This window comes from Oenanthe melanoleuca, chromosome 3, assembly GCF_029582105.1.
Source record: "Oenanthe melanoleuca isolate GR-GAL-2019-014 chromosome 3, OMel1.0, whole genome shotgun sequence".
Lineage (NCBI taxonomy): Eukaryota > Metazoa > Chordata > Aves > Passeriformes > Muscicapidae > Oenanthe > Oenanthe melanoleuca.
This window is the reverse complement of record NC_079336.1, coordinates 6356587-6377638: the sequence shown is the minus strand read 5'-3', so window position 1 is coordinate 6377638 and position 21052 is coordinate 6356587. Positions and strand designations below refer to the sequence as shown.

The window sequence follows — 21052 nt, the reverse complement described above, 5'->3', positions numbered from 1 at the left end:
ATGTGTATAATGATCAAAGATGTGACTGGTGTGCTGGGATGGAATGGGACCTCATGCAACTCAATTGTACCCCAACTTTCCCCTTAGTGACTCTGCATTTGGGCCTTTTTGCCCATGATCATTGGTTTATAGGAGAAGTGAGGTTGGAAGGGACTTTTCTGCTCTAGTCTAACCTACTGTTCTAGAATACCAGGCAAAGTGGCTCAGGGCTTTATCCAGTATTGTCTTGAAAACTTCCAATAATCTAGGCTGCACAGCTTCTCTGGGCAAGCTGCTCCACTGCTTGAGTGCTCTCTGAAGGAGCTGCTCCATATATCTGGTCTAAAACTTTCTTGTTTCTTATCGTGCCTGGTATTTCTCATTCTCCTACCATGAAGAGCCTGGCTCCACCTCTTTGATAACCTCAGAGTAGATACTGGCAGGCTGCTGTTATTTGCACCCAAAGATGTCTCTTCTTCTCCAGGCAAAAGAAGCCACTTCTTACAGGGCAAGTGCTCCAGCTTCCAGCCTTTTTAGTGGGTTTCTGTACTCACTCCAGTTTATTGAAATCTGTCTTGTATTGGGGGGCCAAAAAGATTGAGTGTAACTGATGAGTTTGGCTCAGCTGCATTTCCTGTAAACTTGACAGATATGCTGATTAAATAAGTTGTATGATTCAACTAAGAGTTTAGAGCATCCAAATGTTGCTTCCACTAAAAATATGAAACATATGAAGGCCAAATCACCAAGTGTCCCTAATCTCCCTGTCATTGTGTCTCTCCTTTGCACCTTTGTGAGATGAATAATAAAGTCTGCATCCCTCACTTGCCTGTCCTTTTGTGTTTGTTGGCTGCACTGCTGTAAATCATCTAAATGCTTACTACCTTTCACTAATGATGGTTTATGTCATGGTTTTTGCAGGTTACATATCACAGGTACTAAAGAATTACACTGACCATGCCTGTGATGGAGAATATGTGTCCCTGAGATGTCCCCACAGAACCACCATCAGCATCCAGTCTTCCTTTTATGGCCGAATTGTACCAAGCCATCAGCTGTGTCCTTCTCGCTATCCCCACTCCTATGCAACTTTAATTAAAGAAGATGTTGCCTGTTCAGTTGGCACTTCTCTTCAGGTATTGTTAAAATGCATTTCTTAATTTTGAACTTCACCTTTCCTTGGCCAGGCAGCAGCTCTCAGTGTTGGTGCTGCACAGACCTGTCTTAAGCAGGGCTACCCAGCACAGGAGCTCTGACATCTCACAGAGCCTAGTGGATAATTCATCCTTGTAGTTTAGACAGGACTGAATTAAATTTTGGTGGTGAATTTCTTAGTTTTCCTGCAACTCTAGTAAGTAACAGTTCAGGAATGTGGTTGAGGGAGAGTTACATTTCAGGACTGCATTATGTTTGACTGGGTTTGAAGAGCATTATTTTTATAGTTTTCCTTCCCAATTATTAGCTTTTTCAACACATTCAGAAATCACTGTAGCATTCTTTTTGCTTTAGATTCAAGAGGCTTTTACTTTGGTAACTTGAAACCCAGAGAGAATCCTTGGCTTTACTTCTTGTGACTCATTTGGCTCTTAGGCCACTGTAAGTGGTCATAGATCACTTAAACTCATAACATCCCCCAGTAGTTAATCAGCTCTGACCATTTGTGCAGGGAAAGTTGTCTCTGTGTATCGTCCCAAGAGCACATATGACGTCAAGAAACCAAAGGATTATTTGGAAGGTGCCAGTGTTACTCAACTGCCAGTAGGAACAACTAAAATTAGAAACATGAGTTGGCTGATGTTGTTGAGATGAATAGGGTCTGCTCCTGGGCGTTGAAGCAAGCACAAGTTTTTCCAAGTGCCGGATTTGCAACTGTGAAAACTTTTGGGCAAAGCTCTCAGTCATCCAGTGTGTTTATGGCTTAGAATCAATAATAAATCATAATAAAAATTTATAGCAGACTAGATTAATGAACCTACAGGGTTAGTGAGTAATTTCTTTTATAATTTGGATAAAGGCCAGAGTTTTCCACACCACTTCTCGCTTTTGCATCCAGGGTTTTTAAGAGACATTTACAGCATTTTTAAAAAGTTGATGTGAGTGCTTTGGCTTCCAAATGCCAGTGGTAAGTTCTCAAGAATTTGCAGAAGGTTGGTGTTTGGCTGCAGTGTAACCCTTAAGCTGACAGATTTGAAGTTGCCCTCATGACACTTCCACTGCACAGCAAAGGACTGAGCTGTAGTATGGGAGGACATGGTCCTTATCAGTGGAAGGTTTTCCAGATATGATAACATGAGTTCATAATGAAACAGATGAGAGGCAGTTGTGTTGTTTAGATTGGGAGAACATGGAGAGAAAGCTTTGGCAGAGGCTAGCCTTCCCTTCTTTTATTGATTTTCTGAAAAATTTACTTGCAACATTTTATTTACCAAGGTGATTGATGGCTATGAGCATCGCCTCAACCCTTGTGGGTGAGTGGCCCACTTAAAGCATCTGGAAGAACTTGAGAAGAGGGAAGATATTACCCTAGGCTTTCCATTTAATGGTTTATGTGTAGGAGGAATTGAAAAGAAATCCTTACTTGCCTCTTAGTTTTTTATGTCCTCAAACCTGTTCCCCATTAGCTATGCCTTCAATATTTAGGTGGGTTGCAATTCCCAATCCCTGTTTATCAGAGTGAGAATTGTAGGTAGTCCTGCAGCAGATCCCTTGTGCAGTACCTTTGTTACATGACTGAGACCAAACCACTATTATTAACCCATTTCTGTGGATGCAGATGTGCTGGGAATCCAGCTGACATTCTCTCTTCTGCCACAAATTTCTTGGAACACCTTTGGCAATTCCCTAAGTCTTTTTTAAGGAGATTCACAGCCTCTTTGGTGCCCCACATGTGGCTTTGATCCCTCCACGTGTTGTGATTGTCCAAGGTAGGATGAGTCTGAATGCCAGAGATGAATCTCATCTCCTCTCTCAGTTCTGGAGGGGGTGAGGCCTCTGAAGGGCAAGCCAGGAACTCCACAAGCTGAATGGCAAGCTGCCTGCAGCTCACTGGTAGGAAATGCATGTGTATAGGAAAATTGGAAAGCTGTAGACAAGGAAATTGCATGTATTTTTGTGGTTTTGCAACTCAGATATATGGCTGCTACAGGCAGGAGCAATTGTGTATATATTCTGGTTGTCAGTAATTGAAAAAGTCAGCCAAACCAAACCCTTCATAACTAAGTATATAAAATCACTGTGTCTAATCAAACCCATGACTGTATAAATTTGCTGCTTCTCTGGAGAGGGGTCTGGAGGGAGTGTGAGGGACATTTATTGACTCTGTTCCCTGCAAACACTAGCTGTGAGTGTAAACTCCCATTTACAATCTCTCTCCACTGTAAATGTCCAGTTCAGACATTGTTTCTATGTTAAAAAGGGAAAAAAAGGAGTTGATTATACTGAGAGAACCACTACTAATTCAGCTTTGTGTGATTGGCTGCCAGGATTCCTTGCTTTAGTCACTTGTTTTTGTTTGCAGACCACCAGGAGAGTATGTATAAGACATTAAGGCAGTGACCCAGTGTAGACCTCAGACTACACATTTCTGTTATTCTAACCCTGTAATGTCAGATTCAGTGGGAGCTTTACAAATGCACAAAGAGTTTGGACATTTGTAGAATCATCACAGATTCATAGAATGGATTGGAAGGGACCTTAAAAATCATCTTGTTCCATCCCCCTGCCATGGGCAGGGACACCTTTCACTAGATCAGGCTGCCCAAAGCCCCATCCAGTCTGGCCTTGAACACTCCCAGGGATGGCATAGCCAGAGCTGGGCAGTCTGTTCCAGTGCCTCACCATGCTCTGAGTAAAGAATTTCTTCCTAATATCTAATCTAAACTTACCCTTCTTCACCTCAAGACCTTTCCCCCTTGTTGAATGACTGCAAACCCTTCTTGTCAGCCTCTTGTAAACCCCCTTTATGTACTGGAAGGATGAATTCTGGATCAGTACTTCTGATGCCACTTGTTTTCAGCAGTGAACCACTCTAGGTCTGTATGGAAGAATGTCTAATGGTTAGCTAAAATGATTGCTTATTACCAGAAAACTATATTACACTTTACAGCTGATTACCTGCATTTTTCTCATTTTGATAAATTGGCAGAAAATAAAACCACAGCTTATTTGTAAAGAAAACAGAAAGCCCTGGAGAGCCACTTAATTTGTTGTGCTTTTGCCCCCTGAAATTTATCAAAGACCTTGAGGGCTAACTTCTCTCTTCATATGCACAGGTACTGAAATCAGCAGATAGATGCTCTTTCAAGGGCAATATTTTACTGTGTCACTCATTGCCCAAGAGGAACTGTGCTTGGAAGGTGCTCTGGAGTGGAATCCTGACTCCCCTTAGAAAGATTAGCTAATCTGGGAGGGCCTCTGGGCATGGCCTGTGCCCTGGGTCTCTTTCAACACTCTCCAGGACAACCAGTCCTTGGTGACAAGAATCACTAGTGCTGCTGATGTGGTATTTCCTTTTGTCCTTTGGGCAAGAGACAGGACACCTCTGCTGCCACCATCTCCTGTTGCTCCAGCAGCCCTACAAAAGGGAGCAGATTCCTTGCATGCTGACCACAGGAGTCCCTGAACTCTTCCTCCCCTTTTTTAAAATTTTCATCCTCCAGAAAGGTTTTTGTAAAACAAACAAACAAACAAACAAACAAACAAAATTAAAGAATCAAAAGGGAGCTGACCTCTTTGGTGATGGAAAGATGAGATAAACTTTCCAGAAATGACTCTCAAAGCAGAGGCCAGCTGTTGATCACAAAAAGAGAGGGCTGGTGTTGCTGTTTCCAAAGTGGATTTTGTTTTCCCTAGTTATTCTGGATTAAAAGTAAAATACCAAGTAAAAGGAAACGTTCCCAACTGCTTCAGCTTTCTTGGCAGGCAAAGGACAATGGCTCCTGACATGTTCAGTAACCAGATATTGCATGGTCCCACTGATGTCACAGCCCTAAGTGGCCTCAACAGGAATGAGAAAGGGCCCTTTCTCCTGACTGCACATCTATAAGATGATGATGGTCAGGGGGAAAGAAGGAAGAAATTGGTAGAAAGGAAGAATCATGGTCATCAGTACCACTGGGAGGATAACCCATTGTTATATTGCACATAATATTAAAACTCCTGTTTCTAGCAGTTTGATTAAGGAATGTTTCAGTCTCAAAAATGTCAGTGAACTAAAGAGCAGTGTGGGCAACTCTTTTCAGACCATATTAGTCACTTTGCAGAGGATGGTGAGCAGTGAGCTCAGCATCCAGAAGAGGTTACTGGACTGTCAAAGTTGCTGTTAAAAAATCACAGAACCAGTACAGTTTCATTTATGAATCTTGCTTAAGATATAAGAAATAGAACTCTCTGGCAAGTGGCTCCCCCAGCTAATTATTGGAAAGTAGAACTGTTGGATGCAAAGGTCACAGGCAATCTCTAAATTGCTGTGTCTTTCAAATCTTTGGCTTGACTGAAATAGCTCATCAGAGCACAGTGATTATGTCCTGCAGAAGAGGCACTGGAGGCAGAGGTGGCCAGTGCAGCCTGTCTCCCTGATGAGGCAGGACTGCTCCCCAGGGTGTAAGCCTCCTAATGCTTTGTTTACTCTAAATTTAAACTTCCATCATTGCCACTAAGACCCTGCTTGACAGTGTAATGGTTTCTCCCAGGGATTTTTTTTTCCCACTTTGTGTTTTAAGCTTTCCCTTCCCTTTCTTTAATCCCATGACTTTTGGTTATGCATCCTTTTGTATTTCTTCAGCTTAGACCTCCTCTCCCTTTGAAGTTGACCCTGCATACACATTAAGTTTCCTACTGTTAGGAAATGTGGGTAATGTTAATTAGGTGATATTTGTAATGCAGCTTTTATCAGGTGCTTCTATTTGACAAACATGTTGCTGCTCTTTGTGAATTGCTGTTTCTGGGCTCTTTCAAGGGCCTGCCAGAGGAGCACTGGTGAATCCTGCTGGTGTTTTAGCATCTCAGCCCACTGCTGTCTGTTCTACTGTCCTGCTGGCATTTAGTACTCTCATAGCAGAGCTGGTGACAGGGAATGCGTGCCCAGTTTTCAGTTCTTTATTTCACAGTCTGGAATGTTTATGTGAATCACCAAATAGATAGGCATAGTTTTCTCCTGCTGACTCTGCTGTGAGCACTGCAAGGTCCATGGGAGAGTGATAAGAGATAGTAATGCATTAAAATCTGCTATAGATGAGGATTCAGGGCCTTTGATCTCTTCAAGTGATGCCCAGATGGAATACAGTAATTTGGGCAAAGCTGAAGTAGTTTCTAGTGGAGCAGATTGGGAAGGTGGCTTGATGAAACCACAGGTAGGCATGTCATCAGCATGGATTTCACTTCCTCTTGTAGTCTGTGCTTCCCTGTTGCTGATTCTTGGAAAATCTTCTTGCTTCATGGACTTCAGTAATTTGCATGAATGTTTAGAGATGAATGTTCAGTGTCCAGCAACAGGACCTGTAAATAAGTTTTCAAGTTGAAAGCACTAAGTTTATAGTGTGTTTTAAAGTATTACCAGTGTTCAAGGGTACATAAAAGAGTACCAAAATTCAAATGAAATGTGACATGAAGCCATTATGAATGCACTGTGCTGTAGGGAGAGTTCCTGCTCCCTCATTTGTTGTATTTACTTCTTCATGTTGCAAAAACTCTGGAGGTGCACCAAAATAAGTGTTGTAACTCCACCATAATGGCCATGCTTGGACTGAATTTGACCTGAAAACGTTTAAAATTACTGGGATCTTCTTGCATAAAGTTCTTAGTACAAATCTCCATCTTCATTTGACTGCCCATGACTCTGATACATTCATGCAGCTTGCTCTCTGAGTTACTCTCCCCAGCAACACACAATTTGGGCAATTATTTAGTAGGACTCCTCTGTGTAATTTCATGCATGACTGACATGCCCTGCAGTCATCCTTATGGTCCTTTGAAGATGGAGGCTGTACAGGGAGCAGCCTTGTGGCAAAGCCATGTTCTCTTTGAGTTTCACCATTGGCTTCTATGGGTCCAAAATTTCACCCCAAGCGTGTTGAATCCATGGACTGCTCCAGGGGACCAAGGACTGAGATGAGTTTAATTGCCTTGGGTGTTAAGCTCAGTTGTGGTTTATTTTAAGTGTGCAGGGGAAGCACTTCTTGAAGAGTGATTTGAAGAGACAGGCTAAAAACGAGCGTGCCCTTGGGAATGGCTGGGGATGGCCTCCTTGCAGAGCTCACATCCAGCTCCTCATTTAAAAGGTTGTTATCTAATGAGCACAAGCAATTAGCTAATGAGCACAACAAAATGAGCACGAGAAATGTGTTTCATCTGCAGTGGCCACTAGAAAGACATGATTTTGAGCTTGAGGCTGCCCTTGCTTTAAGACCTGGGTCACCGTGGGGAGATTAATCCAGGGCATAAATCACAGGGGTTAGATTAGTGTTTGTTTTACTTGAGTTCACTTTTCTTGTTCTCTTATCTCCTCTAAATCTTGCAGCTTCTTAGCTCAGTCATGAGCCAGGGAATGGAATGGGTTTAAACAGCCACAACTTCCCTCCTGAGCACTGGCTGTCAGCCCTCAGGCCTGATTTACCACTGTAATGCAATTATAAATGCAATTAATGTGTCTTCCCTCCCCTTTCATGCCAGACAGGAATTCCTGAATTCCTCCTCCACCTTCCTCAGTTGGAGTAATTTTTATAATATAATCTAAACTGGGGTGACTTTATTTGGCTTTAGTCAGAGATCTACCAGACTTGGAGACATAAGGAGCTGATTGTACATCCCAGTTAGGGATGGTTCTGTGGGCCTATTGCTATTTCTGTACAAGTCCAGATTGTTTGTGGGCCTCTCTCTGGTTGGTTTTGTGGTTGTGTTTTCCCACCTTTTCAGCAGACAGTGACAACCAGAACAACAAGGAAAACACAGAATAAATTGCCTACATTTTTCCATCCATTGAGCAAAACCCGTGTGAGCTCAAGGCATCCCCTCACTACCAAGTGAACTCCCAGCTTTCCTGGTGTTAGTCTGTCTGATCATCTTCAATACTTCAGAAAAAACATCTGACATCTGCCAGAGCTCTGATGCTACCTAGATGTATGATTTTTGAGACTGAGGCCAGAAAGCCAAGGTCTTGGCTTCTGGTAAACACTAGAACCCCAGCAGGGAGCTGGGGCATCATCTGGTCACACATGTTCTGCACAGTGTTTAAGAAAATGCTGGTACATAGCACATACTGATGAAAACAGTGGGAAAGAAAATTTCTGTGTATGCAAAGATAGGTAAAAGTTTTATGTACAAGTTTTAAAGTTAACATTAAGACTGGTGTAACAACATTTTTTAAAATTTTAATCAAGAAAATGGACCATCAACTACAGCTAATTTTCTTTGCATTTTTTCCTGATGTGTTTCACTGAGGGTCGAATTTTTAAAAAATTTATTTTACTCTTTATGGTTATATTTCATTATGCATACGACAATACTCAAACAGTGTACAGGAAATCAGAAATCTTAATGATTTTTTTATATTTTCAGGAAAAATTTTGCCCTTTGGGTGAGCTAAAATAGAGTTACATGAATGAAAAGGAAATATTGATTTCTTTCCCCCATGAAACTTCTCAGAGTCATGGCTATTGTCAAATTAAATTGGAACTGTAGCTAAACACTGCAACAAATTAGTAAATGGCATATTGAGACCCAAGAACACTTCACCTTTTTCTTTAGTCTCACAATGTCAGGGATGACTTTTGCTCCTTAATTTAGTTACAAATTTCTCCCTAAGGCTTTGTTTTTTGCTGCCCTGTTCCACCCTTTGCATACCACAGGAAGTAAACTCAGGAGGTTTCACTTATGTGGAGTATAAGGAATAAGCAAGAGCTGCCAAAATTAGAGCAGAGCTGAGGCAAAGTGACACTGCCTGAAGGCTGCCTGTGGTTCTCTGAGGTCACTGAATTGTTGTCTTCACTCTTGATGCTGAACCTAAGCACAGATGTACAAGTGCTGCTGAGATATCTCAGCTGAGGACTTCAAAGTCATTTTCTTGTTGGCATAGCTGAGTCTTTTCTGAAACCCAGGGAGATTTTCCAACTGGTTTTAATAGCACCCATAACACAATGTTGAAGACTCTTTTCTGTCTGCTGTGAACAGGTTTGTAGATAAAAAACCCAAGTCTACTGCCTTTGAGGGGAGAAAGCTTCTCTAAGAGGGCAAGGAAACATTTGGGGTCCTGCTTCTTTTCCTTTGCTCAGTATTCTTAGTTCTAGTTGTGTGTAAGCATGGCTGTCCCTTACCAGAAAATCCTTTCAGGTGCACAATGATTTCTCTCCATATGTGTAGCCCTCCAGAATTGTTTCAGTTGCTCTTTGCTTTTTGAGATGAAAAGAGATATCTGTGCTGGATCATCGCTTAAATTCCTTTGCAACTCACTGGATTTTGCATTAAATTAAATTTCACATGCTGAGTGAGCAGCCAGCCCTTATGAGCCTAGAGGAAAGAATATGCTGTTTCTCTGCATTTTAACATGATGGTCAAGCTGGGGCTAATGCTCCCAGGCACCTCCTTCAGTGTTCATCTCTCAGCCTTTCCATCCTAAATCCTGTATTTTTAAACGAAATGCCTGCATTTTATTACCTAAATGGAAAACAACAGCATATGTTCTCTGCCTGCTGGAAAAGGCCTGGATTGTTTTGGTTTGAACTTTAAAATAAAGGTCAGACTTGAGGCAAGCATGAATTCCTGCATGTGTCAGCCCAAAAGGTGAAAGCTTTAGGAAGTTATGAGCAACCGCAAATAAGGCAGCTTCAAATTGCACTTGAAACTGGAACAGCTGTTGTTCAGAGCGTGACATTCAGAGTTATAATGCTAAAGATTCTATATATTGCATTCAGGGAGAACTCAAAGATAGAAAGTAGTCACTGAAGCAGAGAGAAAATTGGTTTGGGTGGCACATGGTAGAGCAGGAACAGCCTTTATGTTAATGGCACAGGGAGAAGATTGTGGGAAAGCCCAAATATCGAGGTGGGTGTAAGAAAAGTGAACAGAGAGAAGACAAAAGAGACCAGGGGAGCCTAGGGGAATTTCTGAGAAAGGATTTTCCAGTGCCTCCTTGCAAGTGAAAATTAATTGTTTTGGGGCTGGAATTCACAGCTCTGTATCCCAGGGACTTAACGAGGCTGGTGGATTACCTCTCTCTGTGGTCTCAAAATGCTCTGACAGGTTCATGTGTGTCAGGCAAACATTATGGTAATTTTAGCGCTTTAGGGGCTCTACAGGAGTACATAAATACCACCCCAGCCATCCAGATGAATTTAAAACTTAATTACTGCCCCACTCAATAATATTCCCCCCTCCCACTGCTTTAGAGGATCACAGGGTTAAAAGAAATCATTAATCTTCCTTAATGAAGCTATTTTCTAGCAGGAGACAGAATGTCTTGCCCCTGTGGATTCTGAGATGGAGTTTTTGTGAGTGTTATGAATGGGGGAGTGGGGAGCAAGCATTAGAGGAAAAGCAGAAAAGGGGGTAGGACCCAAAATGCCAGTAGTGAGAGAACCTCAGCCCCTTCCTGAGTAGCTGAAAGAATGTAATAATCATGGGGGAAGAGGAATGAACCTTATTAAAAACTGACTCAGTTGGCTGTATAACAGTGTTCCCACCACAACTATTAATTATTGGAATACCAGCTTTTTATGTATATATTTATACCAGTTTTTATATAACTGAGACAAGAGCTGTCTTGAAATTGTGTATCTCCAGAGAAATCTAAAGCAGCTTGGTGGTGGCAGACTTTGAGTTTTTACTTTTATCAAGATGGATCCATGTCCCCAAAGCTGCTATTCCTGGGATTGTACTGTGTTATATTATGATTAAATGACATGCAAGTGTTCTAAAATCCCTGTGACCATCCCAGTGCAAATCCTTCCTTTGGGGAAGGATTCCATCCCTCCCATGCCAGGGGATGGAAACCTGCTCCTAAAACAGTGCAAGGAGCGCTGAGTCCGTGGCTCCTGTGGTACCTGCTGTGTTGAGCATCATCCCTTTCTCCTGCCAGGGCTGGTGGTGGATGGATGTGCAAGGATGGCCTTGCCTTCCTGCAGTTTGTCTCTGTGTGACCTTCCCTTTAGTGGGGACACTGAAGTGCTTTTGTTTCTCTGTTTCTTGTGCCTATCCCGGCTGCAGAAGATGCTGGATGAGTGCCAGGACAGGCGGAGCTGCCAGTTCCTCGTCAACAGCCGGCTGTTCGGGACGGACCCGTGCCCCGGGACCAGCAAGTACCTCCTCGTGTGGTACAAGTGCAGGCCAAGTAAGTGTTTCTCTATCAAATCTGTTTGCTCTGCTGAGAGCTCATTTTCATGCTTAATACTCACCAGAGAGACCTTCTAGGACTTCTTGTTCCCTCCCACCTCTGTTTTCAATGTAAGAGAACTCCCAGTGTGGAGCATTTCCCCTTTCCCCATCACTTGCTGCCTTCCTGGGATGCTCCTGCTCTGTCTCCTGCTTGCCAGCAGAGTTCAGAGTGTTTCTGCAGGTGCCAGTGCCAGCCTTTGCCAGTGTTAAGCTCATGCTGTCAGTGGTGGGTTCCTCCTGGCCCCACCTGCATCCTCCCTCCTGTCCTGGTGGAGTAGTGGGACTTGTCCCCTCTCTGCCAGCCCCTCCTGGCAGCCTCAGGCAGCCCTGGTGATGGTGGTGTGACAGAACCTCACCTGCCCAGCCATGCCAGAAACCAGCTTTTAATGGCTCCCAGATCAGACTGTGTTTTGCATGATCTCATTAGCTGTGTTTAAATTAAATGGATATTGGGGTGCAGTCGTGTGTGCTGCAGAGGAGTGAGCCCAGCACAGCTTTGGCTCAGGACAAACCAACACCCTCTTGGCCCAATCCTGGCCCCAGCAGGGGAGTTAGCACAGCCTAGACACCATTCTCCATCAGGGCTTTGGAAGCAGATACATTATTTTGGGGACAACTCATGTTTGATGTGGACAAATTGTGCCACTGATGTCAGCTGGAGAACAGGACCCATTTCTATTTGAGCACAAGTCTGATGAGGAGTGTCTGAGGGAGCTGAGGGTGTTTGGCCAGGAGAAAATGAGGCTCAGGGAGGATCTTATCACTCTCTAAAACCACATCAAAGGAAGTTGTACCAAGGTGGGGGTCAGTCTCTTCTTCCAAGTAACAAATGATATGACAAGAGAAAATGGCCTCAGGATGCACCAGGGGAGATTTAGATAGGATCTAAAAACTGGAAAAATCTCTTTACTGAAAGGATGGTCAAGCATTGGAACAAGCTGCCTTCTCCTACCCTTCCAAGGGAAGTAGTGGAATCACCATGGTTGGAAGTCAAAAATGTGTAGATGTGGTGCTTAGGGACATGGTTTAGCAGTGGACTTGGTAGTGCTGTGTTAATGGTTAGACTTAGTGATCTTAGAGATTTTTTACAACCTTAATGATTCTATAGATTAACTAGATATAGCAATTATTCTGGACATTGCATTTCATTGTCAAGATTTTAGATGATATAACTAACATGGCTGCAGCATCTTGTCAGCAATATTTTTGGGGAAGAAACAAAAAAAGGAAAGTTTTCCCAGAAGAGAAAAACAGATCTGACTTCAGAAAAGGTTTAAAACAAAAGCAGAAACATTCAGACTCTGCCATCAGCAGCAGAAGACTTTTGGCCCCAGCAGGCAGAGACTTGTGCTAATGAGGTGAGGGGGTCTGGCCAGCTCTGTGTGGAATTCAAATCAGAAATAGGTAATGAAGCACCTGCATTTGTTGTGGGATTTTCACGAGTGATTATAACATCCCTTGTTGGGTGAGAAATGCATCTCTTGAGAGGGGTGCCGAGCAGGGTGTTCTGACAAGCCCTCCTGAACCTGCAGGGTTTGTATCAAAGATAACTTGAAAAATCTGACTTTTGAGGCCTGTGCTGAACTTCTGAAGGTACTTCAGGACCCAAGTGTGCAATAATATTTATGGCTTGGCATTCTTTGCTAATTACAGATATGGTAGAAAAGAAGGAGTTTGTCAGTGTGTAGTGCAGGTGATTTTCCTGAAAGAGAGCAGGGTAAGCTGCTTGAAAACATTCCCCCAAGATATTTTTCAGGCAGCTCAAATTTTGAAGAGTGAAACATGGTAATCTGACAGAAATTTTTGTTTCTTAGTGATTGGGCAAACTTTTAATCAGAACCCACTAGATAACTAACAATATTTGAAATATGTGAGAATTAGCTTTGTCCAGAGATACCAGGTCATAATCAGCCTTTCCCTGATGATTCAAAATATTAATTTTGAGTCTCACAAACAGTATCTAGTGCTGTTGTGAGTTCTATAAGCCTTTCCACCTTCCTGTAGAGAGAAAGCCAATGAGGGGACTGACAATGATGCATCTGTAAAATGCAAAATATAAGTCCATGAGAAATTTTGGTGGGCTTTTTGGGTTATTGACTATTTGAGTATTGTTTATGAGCTGTAAGTGAAAATATGCTTAAGAGCTGAACCCCAAGACTGTGGTCCCATGAACTGTTGAGCTGTTCCAGAAAGTGTGAGCACACAGAGTTGTAATCATAGTCCTTGTGAAGAGCTCACTGCCTGGCACAGGACTTAGCTTTATCAAAAGACAAATGCAATTTTTTGGGTTCTGTTTCTGAATTTGTCTTTCTTAACAGCAGACATAACTTTGGTTAGCAGAAATACTTTGATAAGAAGCTATTTAAGGTCTGAATTGTCTTGAATTGATAGGGATATTTATTTCTTTTTGTTGCTTATTGAGGGAGCCTGTTGTGATCAGGACACTGAAGTAGGTGTTTTGGTTCAGCACCTACCTAGGTAAAATGAATGTGAATTTTCTTGTATGCAGGTGTTACAGGCACTTTGGAAAGTGGCCTGCAGAGTTTGGACAAGTCATCTTTAATACAAAATAAGGATACCCAAGCTCTTCCATTGTCAGTCGTGCTGAAGCCTTAAAAGGCCCCTGAACAGAGGTAGTTATCCAAAGAGAAAGACTTCCTTGAAAGAAAGCAAAACTGAAGTTAGTGGCATTTGCTTGTACCTTTGCTGAAGAATTATGAGATGGTGCAGTCATCCCCTCGAGCCACTGTCACTGCAGTTATGTCTCCCTGACATTCCCCTGCGTTTGAAATCGAGTGGTTTCGATGCTCGCTTGCTGTGTGGGGTTCATGCACAAGGCAAGGTGCTATTTTGGTTTCTCATGGGCAGAATTTCAAGGAGATGGAGGACAGTGAATCGTGCTGAAACTGAAAGACAAAGATTTTTCAGATGGTGGGGCTCTGGGGATCAGGGCAATGAGGGGATGTCTCCTGTACCCATCCCTCAGAGACTGCTCTTGCTGGAAGCTGGGAAAACTTGTGCAGAAGTGTGGCAGCTCACCTCCTCTAGAAATTAAAATAAATAGTTCAGAGAAGTGCATGCTTAGCTAGAAACAGTGAGAAATGAATTTGCTTGTGTGTTTTTTGGGAAGCCTTGTGTAATTCGTGGTCTCCTCTGACCCAATAGGTGGATCTGGGATCTAATGGATACTCATCTTGCATGTACAGGACTCAGACATGTGCATGGAACTGCTTTTAAGTTTCAGGAGTTTGGCAGTCCTGAAAATTCTCTGTGTCTGTAAATAAATAAATAAATACACTATATGTGTGTCCTTTTAATTTTGAACTTTAGGATGTTTAAGGAGATGAGAAATGATCAATAATATGCTCTGTTCTGTCTCAGTTTGGGGCAAGGGAGATTTACTTACAGCTACCAAGTGACTTGAGGGCCAAGGTTCATCAAAGTGTACAGAAGCTTAGATTTTATTTTTAGCTGATGTGGTGGTGTTTGATCAAAGTTTGGACTTGATGCTCTTGGTTTCTTGCAACCTCAATAATTCTATGGTTTAATTTATTTTTCTATACCATGTGTGCCTTAGTTTCTAATGTGCACCAGCCTTTGGGGAAATGGTCAAAGGCACAGTACAGGTCTCAGCAGAGCACAGCTTGTACTTGCCTTGGAGATGCCTCTGCAAATCCTCCTGCTGTCCAGAGCCTCAGCAGAGCCCCTGCAGGCTCCCTGCAGCTCAAGGTGGGGATGTGCTGCTGCTACAGCACTGAAGCCTGGAGTTGCTCTCTCCTAGTGTAGATGTAGTTTGGCATTTAGCACTGGCCAGAGATGGGTTCCAGTGGGAAGTCTGGGTATGGTCACCTTGTTTTAGAAGCTAAAAAAGTTGATAAGGATAGTGGTCCCAGTGGGCTTTGGTGCCAGGGAATGGGCACATTCAATTTATCAGGGCCAATGTATCCTGAGGTCCATATCCAAAGCACATTGAAGGCTAGGATGAAACCCTGAACACACAGAGGACTTAAATCTCCAGGGTACCTTTCAGGATCATTAAAAAATTGCACATAAATCCAATTATTTCCCAGGTAACCTGCTGATTTGATTTAGACCCATTAAGTGTAATTACCGGGTGGGCTGCAGGAACAGATGATTAGAGGGAATTGACATACTATTTAATTGGTCTAATGTGAATTCCCTCTAACTGAAATCTGGATTCACCAATATTATTCAAACAATTCAGTGTTTGTTCATCCCCCTCACTTCAGAGACAGACCACTGTGTAAGATTGTGTGTTATTGTAAGCTAGGAAATATTTGCTCCTTGTGCCAGACTTTCTGGAGGGGCTGTGTGATCTAATCCTGGCTGGGAATAGGATCTGTGGGGCTGCCCAAGTCATGCTGTAGAAATAACTTCCCCTCTCTGCATCCCAACAATACCACTGCAGCTGCTTTTATTGGGTTTGGTGGCTGCTCTGGGCTATTGCATCAGCAGGGATCCATCTGCCCCTGCACAGCAGCTCTTTCCCATTGTAGCTTTTGGGTTGTTTGGTTATTTTTTTTTTGGCTTTGCTGTTTCAAAAGTGTCAATGCTCCTGAACTAAATGGGGGCATAAATGTTTGCTCTGTTCTGCAGAGGGAATGCTTAGGATGGAGATGTTCTGTCTGAGTGGCCATTTCCAGGCTGTGCTTTCAAGAAAGGAGATGGCTCCTACCTTATTCGTTTGACTTACTCCATGAGACCCTCACATAGTGCCTTTGTTTTGTGTCCTTTGCCATTACCACACTGTCCTGGATGCACTTATTCCTTCTCAGCTCTGAAGAGCCCACAGTTGCAGTTTCCCTTAAAATGCTATAGTGATATTTTCCCACTTTTCTCTTGGGCATTTACTGCTTTAGCTTATGAATTCAAGGACTCTGGGAGGGATAATCTACATCCAATGTTTTTTTAAAAAATATTATTTCATTTTAAAATGCTGAGTGAAGCAGCTGGATGTGATAATTGACAGAGGGTGAATATGAAGCCCTCCTGTACTAATCATCCGAGTGATGTAACAAAGTGTAAATCCAAACTTTGCTGCTCTGCCTTCTATTCACAAATGTAAACCTGAAGGCTTTGAAGTTTCAGAAAGCCTGGATTGTGACCTGGGCTCCAATTTCAGCTCAAATCCCTCTGTAACAATGAAAAAGCTTATTTGGGAAAGGAACATCAAGGCTTGAGAAATGTATCTGGGAAGGAAACGTTTGCTGGCAAAAGGGGAAGTGCTAAAAGTTTGTGAGGAGTTAGGAGAAGGGAAGAGGGTGAGGGAGGTCCCGTTGTCCTGGTGTGGAACCTGTAGCTTTGATTTATTGGAAAACCTTTGGGTTGAGAATCGACTGGACACATGTTTTGAGGAGAACAGGCTTCCATTCTCTTCACCACAGATTTGATAAAATGTAAGATAAAAGTGTAAGAAGTCCACTTAATTCTTGTGAAAAGTCAATGACTTTCAAACATGGGAATGACCATCCTGATGTCTTTACTGAAATCTTACTCAGATAACTTTATTTTTCTTAACAGCCCTAGGCAACTTTAATTAGAAAACAACTGAATTTAAAAATCAATTAGGAATTAATTCCAATTAGATCACCTTCTGATAAAAGCGTTGTCTTCAAATTTTGCTCTTTATTATACAGTGATAGTGCTGCCATGCTGTGTCCCAGGAGTGTCTGCCTTTTGGTGAGGATATGCAGTTTTCTTTGCCAGGGGTACTTCTAAACCTGTGCAAACAGCAGAATGCCATTAGGGTTGCCAGAGCTATTCCAGCTATCAAAGAATGGTGATGAGTTCTGCTCCATGTTGTGATTTCATGTCTTTTGTAAAATGATCAGGTCTGTTCATCAGATTTCAGCTGAATTGGCTGGGAGTATAGAAAGGACATTTTGGAAGGACCTAGGCTTGCAGTGAGTGCCTCCTGTCCAAGTTCTAATTTTCCCACAACCCATTCCTTCAGTATTGAATCTTGTGTGGGCTTTGCTGCTGGCTTTGTTTGGCAGGGGATTGCATCTTTTCTGTTAAATTCAGTGAACATGGCCTGAAAAGCCACATCTCATCACACATTCTCAAGGCTTGCATTCCCTAGACAGACTCTGTAAAATGCTGTGAGCAAGAGTAGAGGGCTATAGAAAGTACAGAGGTTTTGTGGAAGTTTAAGATGAGAGCAAAGAAGGACCTAAATGTATTCCTGGTTGCTTTAATGCTGGTGATTGATTTTAGTGCTGGGATAGATTGGTGATTCAGTAGTCATCAACCCTTTCAGAAAGGAATTAATCTCCTTCATCAGACAGGTTTATTGGTGGCAAGAGAAGTTCACTGTATTGTTTGCTGCATTGCTCTTTGGTGGGCCAGGCTTCCCAAAGCAGCACGATGGAGCTGGGGATGTTTAATGGGCACATCCCCCTGGCCCAGCCACCCAGGGCACAGAACCAGCCTTTGGCCTCCTGCATTCACCAGCTCCCTCCTGCTTATCTGCAGCATTTCAGAACTGTTAAGGTGCAGGGAGGGGAAATTTATAAGGGCAATAAAACCTCAGGCAGCAACCGCTGTGGTGATGAAAAGGTGTAAATAAAGGAACATTGTAAACAACAGAGGACAGATCTATCAGCCCACAATTGGGGCCAGAGAAATGCTAATGCTAATGGTTAATATTGTTTTAAGCTGTTGATGCACAGAGATTTTCAGGAGCTGTCAAATAGCCATATCTCTGTAGCACTTTAATCACTGGACTGCTAGGAGGAGGATTAACAGGATCATGTGATTCCAGTGTCAGCAAATGCAGAGATTGTTTTCAGTTTAATTCTAAATATGATTGCAATATTGATACAATATATTAACTAATATAATAAATGGAAATATAATATCATTAATGTAATTATATTATGTTATTTTTATTATAATCATAATTTCCTGCCCCTGCAGAAAAGAAAATTGCTGCTGGACCTTGGAGAGTTAAAAAAAACCCTAAAATAAAATCCCATTTTTGTTTCAAATATAATCAGTCAGCCCTGATTGACATAGTAAGTGTCAGTGAAAACCACAGTGTTTCCTACTATGTAGATACAAGGATTCCCTTTGCTGGATCAGGTCTCCAGTATCCAGATATGAACCACTAAAAAAGACAAATTCTGAAATCTGCCTAAATTATATAAATGCTAGAGCTGTGAGTTTTACAGATCCTCTTTGTTCATTGTCATTTAAGTTTTCTGTGTGGTAGGGACCCCTCCCCCCCCTCCAAGAAACAGGGATAACAATACCCTTTTTTAAGCTGTGAATTTTAAGTGAAGCACAAGGAAGGCTTATGTAGCCCATAAGTCCAAATCCCAACACAGTGCTTCTATGGTAGAGGTTTGCAAGCACTGAATGACAGATTTCAAGATTTTCTGGTGTACTGGTGAAGAATTGAGATGAAAAGTGTGTCCTAGAAACCGTATTCTTACAAGCAAACTGAGATGCTGCAAAGGTTGATTTCTGTGGAAGTTTGGATCTGTTGTATTGACTCCACACATTAAACTGTGAGTGTAGGACTCACAGAACAGAGAAGTAAATTTTTACAGCACTTCTGCAGGAGGTCCTATATATGGACTTATTCAAGACCAAAAATACAGACCAATTGTTCTCCTAAAATAAATGTCTTTTAGAAAAAAAAAAAAAAAAAAAAAGCAGAGAAGAGTAAATCTTTTCTGGGGTATTGTCATGGTAATAAACTCTTTCCATTACTGTGCATTTCCTCATTATTTTTTCAATATCTGTCCTACGCTTGGTTTGCAAATTAACTACACATTTTAAAAATGGGTATCTCCTAATATTTTCAGTGTTTTATCATACTAATGGTGTATCAAGCACTTCTCACACACTGATTTTTCTGACTACTTCAAAGGCACTGGATACTGTCACCTATTCATGTCTCTGTGAACTGAGACTTCTAAAGCATCCACGATGAATTCTGAAAATTTGGTTACTGTATTTCTCCCAGCTACAATTTTTTTTTCTTAGGCAAAGCCATTGGGGGAATACAATGTATTTAATTATTTAGGACAGTGGTGAACTAGCTTTTAATCTAGTAGACCTCATTTTCCCATATTGTATGCTCTAGGCAGCCCACTGTGTTATATGTAAAAAAAATCAATCAGGTATCCTTTTAATGTTCCTGTGTCAGAATTATTATCACCATTATTTTAACATCTGAAGAATGTTTTAATGATATAAGACTAAGTTCTGCCTTTCAGCTATTTTAATAATAACTTTAGCAGCATTACTCCAGATTTACACAATCACTGGGAAAGCAGAACAAAACTGCTGTGAGCAGTTGTGCTAATGAAATCTTTTTGATTATGTATTTTAAAGCTACTTTTCCTTAGTGCATCTCTCCCATCTTTTCATTGGAATACACAAGTTTTGGCTGTGCTTCCCATGTTTCCTCCTATGGTGCAGCTAGTCCAGATTTAAGTCCATGATAGCTGGGCCAAGTTTACAGTTTACAGTTTATTAGTTGGTTTACAGGTCATAAATCCATGCTGGTGGACTGGTGGGACAGTGCAATGATTACAACCAACTTTGGCACTGGGCTGGCTCTCTTCTGAAATTAGCTACAAGTTCTAAAAAAATGTACAGGGACTTCACTGAATTTGTCATCTTGATGTTTCTGTCAAATTTCATTGGACTTTAGCCAGCAGGTCTTTGGAAGCAGGACTAACAAATGGTGAGGCAGAGGCTTAGGCAGCAGAGCACCAGTAAGTCATAGCTGCTTCAGAAAATCAGCCCAATTTCATTAATAGAAGGAACAGGAAGAGAATTAAATTTGTCCTGGGCTCCCAGGTGTTATTTTCAACTCCCATCTCATAGTTTAGTGCATATTTTTTTATTTTTTCCTTTTTTTCCCTCCTTAGATAACCATATACTTCTTATTGTCCAACAGGAAAGTGCAACTCGGTGCATCTGAACTCTACTTTGGAAATGAAATGTAGCAGTTAATTTGCAGCACTGACAGCCTTTTCACAGCAGAATATAAGAGGACAACTACTTGAGACTAATGAAAGTGACAGTGGGAGAGGTGCCTTTTAGACACTGCAAATTGGATGGGTGCATCAGGAGTGTAATTTTAAAGGAATCTGACAAGGTTGTTTGCAAAGAACAATCTTCTTACGAGTCAAAAGTGTCTCAGACCTCCAAAACTTGGCACTCTTGAGTTTTCAGGGTGCTTTGGAAGTTGGCAGGCTGCCTATTTAATGTAATTCTGGACTGTCATCTGAATTGTATCTTTCAGAGTTTCAGATTATCTCCTATAGAAGTAAGAGGTGCGTGCCAGGCTGCCGAGGGTGGCAAACTTCAGTTCTTAAAAATTAAATTAGACCATCTTCACAAAAAATTTCTCAAGGGAAAATTGAACTGAAATAATGTTAAAAGATATTTCCATGCAAATGTATGAATTTGTGACACTCTAACTTTTTTAATGCTCCAAATTAAAGGTAAAATCCTTTTTAGATTCCTTTGAAATGAGGCAGTCACCAGGTAGCCCACAGTAAAATGCTTGTGGGAAAGTGATAGCAAGGGCCGTACTCAAGGACTCTGGAGACCTTTGCTGTCCTGGAAAGGTTTCCTCCACCCAACCATGCCTGAGGGAATTCTGACTAGATTGATATGGATTTATTCAATTTCTGATATGAGCAGAAAGTTCTCATTAGTAGCAGGT

The 21052-nt window shown here is 41.9% G+C and overlaps 1 protein-coding gene across 1 annotated transcript in view; it reads left to right on the top strand.

Annotated features, from left to right (window-relative positions):
• LOC130251671 (protein eva-1 homolog C-like) overlaps positions 1-21052 on the top strand; it is a 199308-nt gene that overhangs the window by 54649 nt on the left and 123607 nt on the right. Inside the window, exons 2-3 of the mRNA XM_056488501.1 lie at positions 901-1115; positions 11176-11299. Coding sequence (XP_056344476.1) covers positions 901-1115; positions 11176-11299 — 339 coding nt within the window. The remainder of the gene's footprint in view (positions 1-900; positions 1116-11175; positions 11300-21052) is intronic.